Raw genomic sequence first — 14,616 nt, forward strand, 5'->3', positions numbered from 1 at the left:
AGGAAGCCTAATTTGTATTTTTTTTTTGTATTGCGCAGGCTTGATTGTCTCGTCAGATGTATGTGATGTGCGAGCTACACAATGCAGGCTCGTTTTTATAATCTATGTTATATGTGACCAGCAGATGTCTCCGTTGGATTGGAAATGTGAGAACCTGCAATGTTACAGTTCCTTTGGTAAAATGTACAGATGGTGGAGCAAGAAAAGGAGCAATTCTAATTAGAATAGCTTGTTAATTAGGCTTTTGCAGTCAGAAAAGTGGAATTGAGAAACACACTGGAAAAAAATGCATCAAGGCTTTAATGAAGTATGCTAAAAAGAAGGCAGCAATTGGCATTTCATGTGACTTGTTTAAAAGACTTCTGAAAGAAATTTATAGGTTTCTTTAATTTATCTTTCACAGTTTGTAGAAGTTGCTTGGTGAAATATTTGGAAGAAAATAACACATGTCCAACATGTAGAATTGTCATCCATCAAAGCCACCCTCTACAGTATATAGGGTAAGTGAGCGTTCTGTAGATCATCTTCTAGCTTGTCTGTTCTTGATTACATGTTAATTACCTCCTATAGCTTGTAACAAAATATCCAACTGGGGTGCCTAGCGCTCACCAGTAGAATTAATTGTAGGGGCCCACATTACAGCTGTATGGTATGGTAATGCCTGTTATCATTCTCCTCCTAGAGGATAGGGCCGACACCTGGCATCTCCGCTGATCAGCTGTGCTCAGTACCTATGGCAGTTGCCGCCGGCCAGAACGGCTCGCTTATGGAGCTGCTCAGTCTTGTGGCAGTGGCCGTGGCATGGTACTGCATATCCACCTGGTATTCGAATCAATAGGAAGCAGATTTCCAGTACCTTGCCATGGCCAGTACCTGAAGATCGAGCAGCTCCAGCCAGCAGCCACCACTGCCGAGAACAGATGATCGGTGGGGATGCCAAGTGTCGGGCCCCGACCAATCAGACATTGATAACATATCCTAAGGATGGGTCATCAATGAAAAAGCCGTGGACAACCTTAAGTGCATCACTGCTATTATGTAATAATGTCACAGGACAGGGAAAGGTTAACCTTTCAAATATTTAATCTCTAATAGAAATAAAGAATCTTCTCCGTATTATTTACTGTCAGAGAGAACAAGTGGTCAGAATACAGTCGAATCTAGCTATTATAATTTTGCCATACATACCATTGGCATAGTTATAAAGGTTGAAAACAGACACCGTCCCATCAAGTTCAACTTTTCTTCACCAGTTATTCATTCTCTATTGCTTGATTGTGTATATCCTACAATGCCATTTGTTGCAAGCAGGGCATCAAGCCCAAAGTGGTTGTATTTTCTGCCTTTACTACCTTTTGTGGTAGGGCATTCCACATTATGACCTCTCTATCTGTAAAGAACTCTTTCCAATTTAACTGCCGGAATCACTTTTTCTCCACCCGTAATGCGTGCCCCCTGGTACTTTTGAAACATGTTTTGAAGGAATAAGTCATATACTGTCAGTAACCGTACCATAAAACACATGGTCTTCTCTGTATTGATGAGTATTATTCTAGCATCCTCCCTTCCACAATAACTCTGATAGCTTTTTCCCCTCTGCACTGTAATGAAGATAAAGCTGTAAGTCTGCAACAAAGTACCACAGTATTAACACTAACATTACCAGTGACATTATACACAGGAGTGCTGTAGATTGTATATATTGCATAGTGTACAGGTAAATCTAATGATCACCGGTGACATTATACACAGGAGCTCTGTGAATCATATATGGTGCTGTCAGAACTAGAACCCAAGAGCTATTGTGCACCCGGCAGCAGCTCTTCCCTCTGAGCTATTCAACTCACTGGACAGTTCTGTGCTAACCCAGATACTTATACCTGTGTTGTGTCTGAATGTCTCCACCCTGAGTTCCTGATTGGCTCCACCCCAATTGAACACCTTATTTAAACCTGGCATAGCACTCCCTTCCTTGTAAGATTATTGCGCTACTAGCTCTGTTACTATTTGTGACTGGCACAGCCAGAACCCTAACCTAAATACAATTGAGCATCTCTGGAGAGACCTGAAGATGGCTGTCCACCAACGTTCACCATTCAACCTGGAGAGGATCTGTAAGGAAGAATGGCAGAGGATCCCAAAATCCAGGTGTGAAAAACTGGTTGCATCATTCCCAAGAAGACTCATGGTTGTACTAGCTCAAAAGGGTGCTTCTACTCAATAGTGAGCAAAGGGTCTGAATACTTATGACCACGTGATATTTCAGTTTTTCTTTTTTTAGTAAATTTGCAAAAATTTCTACATTTGTTTTTTTCAGTCAAGATGGGGTGTAGAGTGTATGTACATTAATGAGAAATGCACTTTTTTGAATTTACCAAATGGCTGCAATGAAACAAAGAGTGAAAAATTTATAGGGGTCTGAATACTTTCCGTACCCACTGTAAATAGCCCATAGTGTACAAGTAAATCTTGTTGATCGTAACTTCAGTGAGCACCAGTGACCTTATACATAGGAGCTCTGTAGATAGTATAAAGTGTACAGGTAAATCTAGTGATCACAGGTAACGTTCTACACAGGAGCTCTGTAGATCATATATGGTGCATAGTGTACAGGTAAATTTAGTGATCACCGGTGACATACACAGGAGCTCTGTAGAACATATACAGTGTACAGGTAAATCTAGTGATCATCGGTGACATTATACACAGGAGCTCTGTAAATCGTATATAGTGCACAGTAGTGTGCAGGTAAATCCAGTGATCACCGGTGACATTATACACAGGAGCGCTGTAGATTATGTATAGTGTACAGGTAAATCTAATGATCATTGGTGACATTATACACAGGAGCGCTGTAGATTATGTATAGTGTACAGGTAAATCTAATGATCATCGGTGACATTATACACAGGAGCTCTGTAGATCGTACATAGTGCACAGTGTACAGGTAAATCTTGTGATCACCGGTGATGATATACACAGGAACTCTGTATATAGTGTCAGTGTACAGTTAAATCCAGTGATCACCAGTGACCTTATAAATATGAGCTCTGTAGATCGTATAAAGTGCACAGGTAAATCTAGTTATCACCAGTGACATTCTGCACAGGAGCTCTGTAGATCATATATAGTGCACAGTGTACCGGTAAATCTAGTGATCACATGTGACAATATACAGATGAGATCTGAAGATCGTATATGGTGCATAGTATACAGGTAAATCCATTGATCGCCAGTGGCCTCTCCATTTCAACTAATTTATTTATACTTTTCCTCTTAATCTGTTGTTGACCGTGATGACTTCCTCCAGCCAAGATTCCTATCTGTAGAAGGAAAGTCACAGATACAGTTAGGTCCATATATATTTGGACAGAGACAACATTTTTCTAATTTTGGTTCTAGACATTACTACAATGAATTTTAAACAATACAATTCAGATGCAGTGGAAGTTCAGACTTTCAGCTTTCATTTGAGGGTATCCACATTAAAATTGGATGAAGGGTTTAGGAGTTTTCAGCTCCTTAACATGTTGCCACCCTGTTTTTAAAGGGACCAAAAGTAATTGGACAGATTAAATAAAATGTTAATTTCTAGTACTTGGTTGAAATCCCTTTGTTGGCAATGACTGCCTGAAGTCTTGAACTCATGGACATCACCAGACGCTGTGTTTCCTCCTTTTTGATGCTCTGCCAGGCATTCACTGCGGTGGTTTTCAGTTGCTGTTTGTTTGTGGGCTTTTCTGTCTGAAGTTTAGTCTTCAACAAGTGAAATGCATGCTCAACTGGGTTGAGATCAGGTGACTGACTTGGCCATACAAGAATATTCCACTTCTTTGCTTTAATAAACCCCTGGGTTGCTTTGGCTTTGTTTTGGGTCATTGTCCATCTGTAGTATGAAACGACGACCAATCAGTTTGTCTTTCCCTTTAAAAACAGGGTGGCACATGTTAGAAATATTCTCCTCTGTTGCATATAGTATTAATGTATTAGTCACCTTTAGTGGCCTCCATTCATAGACAATACTATAGCGGGGCACAAAGGAAAATTTTTCTTTTTCTGCTCAAATACAGCAGTAATGCTCCCTCCCCAGTGGCACCCATACCTAGTAACATGCATTATACTGTTTACACACAGTAAATGTGCACCTTTAATACCTCCATACAGTTGTCCCAAATTGTGGCCACAGAAATTACGGTAATTATAATGCATGCGGCCACAAGGGGGCCATTATTAATGTCCCCTCAATATAGTTGGAATGTCCCAAATTGTAGCCAAAAAAAATAATAATCATGTATGAGGTCATTATTGTCACCTGTTGTGGCCCTATATATTAATAAAGTCCTCAATTCCTCATATATATATATATATATACATATATATATATATATATATATATATATATATATATATATATACGCCTTATCGTGTCTGTCTGTAACCGAAATCGCGGGCCGTTGACCGGTCGCGGCCGTCAGGCCGCAACCAATCAGCAACAGGCGCAGCTGTTTGTAACTGTAAGCTGCGCATGGCGGCCGTGACCAATCAGCGGCAGGCGCAGGCCTTAATCTGTAAAAAAGAGAGTTAAAATAAAAAAAAGTTATTCTCACCTTCCGACGGCCTGCTGTCTTCTTTCCACGCGCCCGGCCTCGCGTTCCCAGTAATGCTTTGCGGCTTAGACCGCTGATGAAGTCGCGAGAGCGAGAAAGAAGACCGACGTTATCAGCGGTCTAAGCCGCAAAGCATTACTGGGAACGCGAGGCCGGGCGCGTGGAAAGAAGACAGGAGGCCGTCGGAAGGTGAGAATAACTTTTTTTTATTTTTTAATATTTTTGTACAGGGCCGCGTTGCTGATTGGTCACGGACAGAGGGCCGCGACGCTGATTTGTCGCGGCTACACGGAAAGGGGGGTGAGGGGACCATGCATACCAGGATTGGGAGTTGAGGGGACCATGCATACCAGCATTGGGGAGTGAGGGGACCATGCATACCAGGATTGGGGGGTGAGGGGACCATGCATACCAGGATTGGGGGGTGAGGGGAACATGCATACCAGGATTGGGGGGTGAGGGGAACATGCATACCAGGATTGGGGGGTGTTTTGTGTTTTTTAATTTAAGACAAATTAAATGAAGATAATAATACCAAATAATTTGTGTTTGCAATCATTTTCAGGAAGAAACTGAGTATTATCTGACAAAATTGCAGGGGTGTCAATACTTTTGGCCACAACTGTAGATGTTACAGTGCCCAAATCATCCAGCAAATCTACCCTTTGAAGACATGGGTATCCTAAAACAGGGTTCCCCAACTCCAGTCCTCAAGGCCCACCAACAGATCATGTTTTCAGGATTTCCTTAGTATTGCTTAGGTGATAATTGCTTCACTTGTGCAATACAAAGGAAATCCTGAAAACATGACCTGTTGGTGGGCCTTGAGGACTGGAGTTGAGGAAAACTGTCCTAAGAGATCCTTTAGTTATGAAGGCTGATGATACCGAAGGCTAAGTTCACGCTAGGCATTTTTGCAGCTTTTTTATGCAAATTTTCAGCTGCATTTTACAGTACCAGCAAAGTCTGAGATTTCAGAAATCTGATACAGCTTGTTTTTTTGTCATCACGATTTTGTGCTTTGCATGGTTTTTTACACAATGGAGCTTCTTTCAGCATTTTTTTACAGCGTTTTTCACCCATTGAAATGGATGGGTGGAGAAAATGCATCAAAAACACAGGTATCCTGTTTTGCTGTGTTTTTTGTGCCAAAACCTGATTCTATAGAATAGGACCTTTTTTTCAACACTAAACTTTATCAGCATGCACAAGAGACAAATCTAGCAACACCGCAGAGAAAAACCAAGGACAACATGCCTTTTTTTACCACTAATTCAAGGAGAAGAGCAGTAGCCTTTCTTACATATACCTCGGCACACTTGGTGAGGTTGGCAGCCAGATCAACTTGCCTTTCTAATGCTGCTCATATGGCGCTATGGTTCACATGCTAGCCTTAGGATGTCCAGTCTAAAACCAAATGTGCTCCACCCTGTGTGATGGAGAACATTTGTTTAGTCAGGTTCTGGATGACATTCTTGTCAACGCTGGTGATTTGAAAGAAGGGATTTCACATTTTGTCCATCCTGGAGAATAAAAAGTCCTTTTGGAGGAGAAGGTACTGCCAAGAAAAACCTGATCAAGATAAATGGGAAGACAAAAGAGGTCTTGTAAGAAAGAGTTAGCCCTGGAAGCAGAAGTTACAGATCTGGTTCAGAAACAAGTTCTCATTGAAGTACCAGTCGAGGAGGGAAAAAAAGGGATTCTATTCCACACCCCCCTTGATAGAGAACATAGATGTCACCTTCAGGACCATCATCAGTTTGAACAATCTGAACAAATTCCTGATGTATTGACCTTTCAAAATGGAGTAAAAAAAATTTGCTCTAAAACTTTGTTCCCGATAGACCTGAAAAATGAAAACCAACATGTTCTAATTCATGAAAAAGACCTGAAATTATGAAGGGTGGTCCTATCCATAAGCAAGCAGGTCAGGCATTTTCAGTTCTGAGCCTAGCCCTTTGACCTGTTCATGGCCCCAAGGGTTTTCATGAAAATTGTAGTGGAAATGACAGCACATCTTTGGGAGAAGGACACTAATAATTCCATACCTGGAGGATTTCCTGATTGTCTGCAACTTCCAGCTAGCAAGTGTCAGAGGAACTCTAAAGGTATTGGGTTGGCTCCTGAATCTAAACTAATCAAATTGCACCAACTTTCATTCTTTTTTTAGTCTTCTTTTGAGCTCAGTGAGTCAGACTTGTTTCCAGCCAGGAGAAAGAAAGCACAAAATTTTAGGCCTGCTATCATTGTCAGTAAGCAGCCCCACCATGGCACTCAGAAAAGCAATGTCTTAGTTGAGCACCCTGACTTCATGTATTCATGTAGTACTATGTGCCAGTCATGTGTTAATGAAAACAAGGCTAGGGGCTGCTAATGATTGTATTAGTAAAAAAAAAAAATCTACTGAATAACATGTTCATCTAGATACCCAAACACTATTGTTTTTGCTGTTATTTATAGAATACTTTTTTTTTTTTTTTTTTTACAGTCATGATCGAACAATGCAAGATATCGTTTACAAACTGGTGCCAGGACTCCAAGAAGGTAGGCAATATCTTTGCAGATGACATGGGGTTAAGTAAATGTTGAAAAGCCTATAATAATGCACTAGATATCTGCATTTCATTTGTTTTTTTGTGAGTCATTGTGTTGAAATGGTTTGTACAATAGTAGAAGTATAAAATTGTAGCATTCAGTTTACGAGTCTGCAAGGGATGGTTTCACTTCTCTCTGTTTGTTTCCATATTTGCAGATGTCCTCTACTTTCTGTAGTAGTATTCTATTACAATATAACGATGACATTTCAAAGCTTGGGGAAGAAGTGGCAGATTTAAAAGTTTAGTGTCTATAAAAGTAAAACTATGCTCTTTAAGGGTATGTTTCCACGGTCAGTAAAGGCTGCAGATTGGACGCTGCATATAACCGCAGCGGCCAGATGTTACAGCATAGTGGAGGGGATTTTATGAAATCCCATGTCCACTATGCGTGCAGGAACGCCTCCAACTTCCCTGTGTAACCGGACATGCAGCTTGTCTTTCTAGACTGCAGCATGTCTATTGCTGAGACTCTAAAGGCCCCGTCAAACACAGCGATCTCGCTAGCGAGATTGCTGTGTGTGACGGGGATCAGCGACTGGCCCCCCTGCCGGTTATCGCTGATCGTACTCGATCGGCCTGGGCCATTTTTCGATCACTGGTCCCCCGCTGGCCAGCATGCATCGCTGCGTGTGGCAGCGAGAGGCCAGCCTTCAGCGACGCTGGATGCTGGTTTCTAATGTAAACGTCGGGTATCCAGGAGCAGCGCGACTCCTGGATACCCGCTGTTTACCTTGGAAACCGGCGTACATGCTGGTTTCCAAGGTAAACATCGGGTATCCAGGAATCAGCCTAACGATGTCCCAGCGATCCCATCATGTCAGATCGTTGGTGGGATAGCTGGGACATTATGTGTAACGGGGCCTTTAGTCTCCGGAAGATAAATATCACCGTCCAATGTATAGGACGCGGTGATTCCGCATGGTTCAATAAACACATGCAGAATCACCACTCGTACAAAAGCCGGCAGCGCTTTTAACGGAGCGGACATTTGCTGCGTCCAAAGCGCTGCCAGTACTGACCGTGGAAACATACCCTAATAAAATATTGGGCAGCCCTAAGCTGATGATTTTAGTGTATATATAAGTTGTTGTAATAAATACTAAAAAGTAAGACTAATGCCCCCCGAAACTGCCCGACTTTCTAGCATGACAACCCCGACCTCCAGAATTCAGGATTCCACAGCCCTCTGCTGCCACTCTAGCAGTGAAAGGGTAAGATCTTGTGAGATCATGATCTTTGCATTAACCAACGCTGCCATAGGCTTCATTAAGCTGTTACGTAACATCATTACTGCGGTTACCATTTTGTAACAACTTGGTAAATTACGCCGCAGTGCTAGAAGAGTCCAGAGAGTGAGATCTCGCTCCTTCACTGTGAAAAGGTCCATGATAGTTGTGGGATGCCTTTTTGCATGTAAAAATTTCACAACCTGGAAGTTTGGCCTGACATTTCTTGGACCATTTTGGGGGCATTAGATGCTTTTATAAAATATTGTAAGAAGTGCACATATTTAGTAAAATGATCAGTCTGGGGTTGCCCACTCCAAATAAAAAGGGAACCCCCAGATTGTTGATAGGTACTCTTTAAAAGGAATCAGTCATCAGGTTTTTCCCATATAACCTACGGCCACCACCTTTCCGCACCATGTGACTGCATTCTAAAATGTTGTATATATGACTCCAATTCACCCTGTAAGTAAACAAAAAAACACCTTTTATTATACTCACCTACAGGGCAGTCCAGTCCGATGGATGTCTCATCTTGCAATGTCATCCTTGTTCTTTGCTTCGTGTGGATGACGTATCCTATGTCATCCACACAGTGTTCCCCCTCGCGCTCCTGCACAGGTGCACTTCTCTCTGCCCTGCAGAGGGCATAGCAAATTACCGAATTGTGCTGGCGCTCTTTCGCTTTACTCCGCGCATGTGTGAAACAGTACTTAGCTTTGCCCTCGGCAGGGCAGAGAGAAGTGCACCTGTGCAGGAGTGTGGATGATGTAGGACGCGTTAGCCACACAAAGCAGAGAAAGAGGACGGCATCTCATGAAGAGAAAAGGCACCGGCCCAAGACCAGCGACACCCATCGGACCAGACTGTTCTGTAGGTGAGTGTAATAAAAGATCTTTTTTTTTTTTTTTTTTTCCTCTACAGTGCAAATTGGAGTTACCGTTGTGGCCAAAAGTATTGACACCCCTGCAATTCTGTCAGATAATACTCAGTTTCTTCCTGAAAATTATTGCAATCACAAATTCTTTGGTATTATTATCTTCATTTAATTTGTCTTAAATGAAAAAACACAAAAGAGAATGAAGCCAAAAGCAAAACATTGATCATTTCACACAAAACTCCAAAAATGGGCCAGACAAAAGTATTGGCACCCTCAGCCTAATACTTGGTTGCACAACCTTTAGCCAAAATAACTGCGACCATCCGCTTCTGGTAACCATCAATGAGTTTCTTACAATGCTCTGCTGGAATTTTAGACCATTCTTCTTTGGCAAACAGCTCCAGGTCCCTGATATTTGAAGGGTGCCTTCTCCAAACTGCCATTTTTAGATCTCTCCACAGGTGTTCTACGGGATTCAGGTCTGGACTCATTGCTGGTCACCTTAGAAGTCTCCAGTGCTTTCTCTCAAACCATTTTCTAGTGCTTTTTGAAGTGTGCTTTGGGTCATTGTCCTGCTGGAAGACCCATGACCTCTGAGGGAGACCCAGCTTTCTCACACTGGGCCCTACATTATGCTGCAAAATTTGTTGGTAATCTTCAGACTTCATAATGCCATGCACACGGTCAAGCAGTCCAGTGCCAGAGGCAGCAAAGCAACCCCAAAACATCAGGGAACCTCCGCCATGTTTGACTGTAGGGACCGTGTTTTTTTCTTTGAATGCCTTTTTTTTCTCCTGTAAACTCTATGTTGATGCCTTTGCCCAAAAAGCTCTACTTTTGTCTCATCTGACCAGAGAACATTCTTCCAAAACGTTTTAGGCTTTTTCAGGTAAGTTTTGGCAAACTCCAGCCTGGCTTTTTTATGTCTCAGGGTAAGAAGTGGGGTCTTCCTGGGTCTCCTACCATACAGTCCCTTTTCATTCAGACGCCGACGGATAGTACGGGTTGACACTGTTGTACCCTCAGACTGCAGGGCAGCTTGAACTTGTTTGGATGTTAGTCGAGGTTCTTTATCCAACATCCGCACAATCTTGTGTTGAAATCTCTTGTCAATTTTTCTTTCCGTCCACATCTAGGGAGGTTAGCCACAGTGCCATGGGCTTTAAACTTCTTGATGACACTGCGCACAATAGACACAGGAACATTCAGGTCTTTGGAGATGGACTTGTAGTCTTGAGATTGCTCATGCTTCCTCACAATTTGGTTTCTCAAGTCCTCAGACAGTTCTTTGGTCTTCTTTCTTTTCTCCATGCTCAATGTGGTACACACAAGGACACAGGACAGAGGTTGAGTCAACTTTAATCCATGTCAACTGGCTGCAAGTGTGATTTAGTTATTGCCAACACCTGTTAGGTGCCACAGGTAAGTTACAGGTGCTGTTAATTACACAAATTAGAGAGGCATCACATGATTTTTCGAACAGTGCCAATACTTTTGTCCACCCTCTTTTTTATGTTTGGTGTGGAATTATATCCAATTTGGCTTTAGGACAATTCTTTTTGTGTTTTTTCATTTAAGACAAATTAAATGAAGATAATAATACCAAAGAATTTGTGTTTGCAATCATTTTCAGGAAGAAACTGAGTATTATCTGACAGAATTGCAGAGGTGTCAATACTTTGGCCACAACTGTATACAGCATTTTAAAATGCAGTCGCATGGGATTGAAAGGTGGTAGCCATAGGTTATATGGGAAATACCTGGTGACAGGTTCCCTGTAATCATTTGGTGTCCAGCAGTTATTGCAAAGATAAACACAATCTTTGGGTATGTTAACACGTGGCGTTTTTGCTGCGTTTTTTAAATGCTTTTTTTTTATTGTAAATCTTAAGCTGCGTTTTACAGTACCTGCAAAGTCTGAGAAATCAAAAGTCTCATGCAAACAGCTTTATTTTGTGCTTTGCTTGGTTTTTGCAGAATAGAGAATGTCACTACTTTCAGCCTTTTTTCAGTGTTTTTCACCGAAAGTAATGGATGAATTAGAATATTTTTTTTTTCTCACTACACTTTGTCAGCATACACAAAATACACATGTATCATGACAAAAACGCACAAGAAGCGGGCGTGGCTGGTGAAAACTTGCTTTCTGCTGCTCCTAACCACTATCCACCTAGCAATCAGTTCAAATAACTCAGCATTGGCAAATCAGGGGCTAAAAAGACAAGACCGGGTCCACCCGTTCTGCATCCCCCCAGGGTGATATTGAGCCTTTCCTCAGCAGGGCACAGAGACCAGACCAGGCTCCGTCTCCACCATCCCTCCTGGAATAGAGGCACACAGGAGGTCCTCTCATGCAGGGTGCAGTTTTGGCATCGGAGCCCGGGGACAAGTCTTCAGACCACCAGGTAACTGGAAGGAGAGAGAAGGGTTCCCGGCGAGATCCTGTAAGCGGAAGGGAGGTCCTGGAAGTCACCGCTGAGCATAGCCCAGATGGACATGGTACCATTACAATGGGTATCACACACAGCAGGCAGGAGATGCTGATGAGTCAGAGCTACTGACTGACTCTGACACGCTTGATGAGGACGCTCCATCACACAATGAGGAGCACATGGAGCAAACTGGGATGTGGGGTAAGCAGAGGATTGATTCCCTTAATCATATAACTCTGGGCCAGCAATATCAGCAGCATACAGTCGTTGCGGACCCCCACTTCTATGCTGGGTGAAACATCTAGCTATGCCCAAAACACCCTACACCAGGAGTCTCCTCATCCTCCCATCCCCACAGCTTCCCCTTATATATCCACTGAGCGATTAATCTTGCTCACTTCAGGAGAAAGGGGAGTGCAGCAGTGGATGCAGATCCTAGATGAAATTGGACTTGCTTCCCCATCAAGATGGTCCATGGGCTCGGAAAGATCTGAGGTGGTCCTGAATACTTTAAACAATATGGACGCTATTCCTTTAAATGCTGTGGACATTTTACCAGTTCAGCAACACTCTCAGCCCTCTGTGAATATGGCTACAGTGGGTGGGACATCAGCCTTGTGCAAGCCTGAAAGGCCAATACCCCTCAAATACAAATATGGTGATGATGACAGACCTGCACCCATAGCATATCTCAAGGCTCTTCTCCAGACAATCTCAACTAAAGTGACATTGCAGCCCTGACCTCTCAGGTGGTGGAGGAGTTTAAACAGCAGTTTTAACATCTACAAAAAAGGAGTAAATCCAGTCACCAGCAAAATGTCATATTTTGAAAATTAGGCCATGATATTAAAAAAAACCTTTATCCTTTATTGTAATTTCATCAAAACATCTTGCTTACGCCGTTTCAGACCACACAGGGTCCTTAGTCATAGCAAGGACCTCTCCAAAAAATTGGAGGATGACAGAGTAAAATTCCCGGGAAATCCTTTTTCACATCAAGAACTAGAAGCCTCTGTTCGAGATCTCCCTAGCAATAAAAGTCCAGGGCCTGATGGTTTCACAACTGAATTCTATATTGTATTTTTTTTTAACAATTGTCTCCCGTTAATATTACAATCGTTTAATTCCATATCAGAGTCTACTTTCTTTCCTACCCATTCCACAACAGCACTTGTTGTAGTCTTCCCCAAACCAGGGAAAGACCCCAACTCATGTAGTAGCTATATACCTATGTCTTTATTAAATGTAGATTTCAAATTATATACCAAGCTTTTGGCCAATAGACTTAAATCCCACCTCCCTCACTTAATACACCCAGGCCAGGTGGGTTTTGTTTCTGGAGCAGAGGCACGAGATAACACTTTGATCCTATCGCTTGATGCCGAAAAGGCTTTTGATAGGATATCATGGTCTTCTTCTCTCAAATCCTGAGCCGCATTGGTTTGGGTCTTGTATTTATGTAAAAAATCTTAGCCATCTACCACTCCCCCTCAGCCCAGCTAAAAATTGAGAAAGTGAGCGCCATCAAACCTTTACAAGAGCACAATGGTATAAATGTTTCCATCTCTCTCATAAATCTAATATAGCCACTAAAGCTCAGGAAACTAGTTATAAAAGTATCTAGATGGTATCGTGTTCCTACGGTCTTGCATAAATGGTTACCAGGAGTATCCAACTTGTGCTGGCGATGTGAGACCCATGTGGGTTCGATGTCGCATATATGGTGGGCGTGCCCGGTCTTGGCTGCCTTCTGGGAGGGTGTTCTTGAAGCGATTAAAGAAATGATGGGAGTGTCACTCCCTAAAAGCCCGGAAACAATCCTACAATTTGTTTCCCATGCCTAAGAATGCCTTTAAGAAATCGTTATTGAAGCACATTCTTCAGGCCACTAAGGTGGTAATTCCATAACACTGGAAGTCCGTAGACCTGCCTTCACTAGAGGAATGGTTTGGGGAGGTGGCTAGAGTTCACCGGATGGAATCCTTGATAGCCCATACACAAGAGGCAGCTAACAAAGTGGCTGCAAAATGGTTTCATTGGGAATCTTTCTTACCCTCAACGATGTACCAAAATATGCTAAGATAATTGCTACCTTATCCTTTTACGATATTTAATATGCCTGTATCATAGTTCATACTCCATCTGCCTTAGTGATTTGTCCTCATGGTCCCTATAAACATTTCTTCTCTTTTCTCCTTCTTGTTATTTAGTTTAACAGGTTGTCAGTTGTCTTTTGCAAACTACTGTTGATACTTTATGGAGTTGTTTGTTTTCATGTTACTACACCATTCTCTTTTTCAGTAGTTACTATTCCATATGGTGTGTTCGTTTGAACCAGTTGATATGTTTGTTTTTGTTGTGTATTATTAAACAATAAAAATTTTGAATAAGAAAAAAACGCAGGAAAAAAAAGCAAAGTTTTCAGCTTCTTTACTGCCAAGAAGGCAGGTTTTGCTGCAGAAAATAATGCAACAAAAACGCTACGTGTGAACATAGAGCTATAGCCTTACACATCTAGCTTCTATCAATAACCAGCTAAAATAACCCAACCTGACTGCAGACTTCTTCATGGGCCATCAATATCCATCATGATTATCTGCAAAATTGAGACATTTTGAAAGTCAAAATTAATTTCAGGCAATTTTCTACTAAAGATTATGAACAACTTTTAAAATCCTTACTATAATTTAATTATTTATGTAAAATCTAGTTTTGCATTCACCATCTTATACTGACATATTTATTTCAACACTTAAAGGGAACTGTCAGCAGGTTTTTGCGATTCAAACTGTGAGCAGCCTAATGTAGGGACGCAGACTCTTTCCAGCGATGTATCACCGACTCTATGATTCTATGACTCTGCTGCTTGTTGTC

At 42.0% G+C, this 14,616-nt stretch overlaps 1 protein-coding gene across 1 annotated transcript in view; it reads left to right on the forward strand.

The window, feature by feature from the left end:
* The window catches only part of LOC141052411 (polycomb group RING finger protein 3), a 156,653-nt gene that overhangs the window by 108,239 nt on the left and 33,798 nt on the right, over window positions 1–14,616 (forward strand). Inside the window, exons 3-4 of the mRNA XM_073549639.1 lie at window positions 404–500; window positions 7,096–7,151. Of these exons, the coding sequence (XP_073405740.1) occupies window positions 404–500; window positions 7,096–7,151 (153 nt within the window). The remainder of the gene's footprint in view (window positions 1–403; window positions 501–7,095; window positions 7,152–14,616) is intronic.

The sequence above is a fragment of the Dendrobates tinctorius genome, unplaced genomic scaffold (genome assembly GCF_039654945.1).
Source record: "Dendrobates tinctorius isolate UK_male_01 unplaced genomic scaffold, ASM3965494v1 ptg000160l, whole genome shotgun sequence".
NCBI classification, from domain to species: domain Eukaryota; kingdom Metazoa; phylum Chordata; class Amphibia; order Anura; family Dendrobatidae; genus Dendrobates; species Dendrobates tinctorius.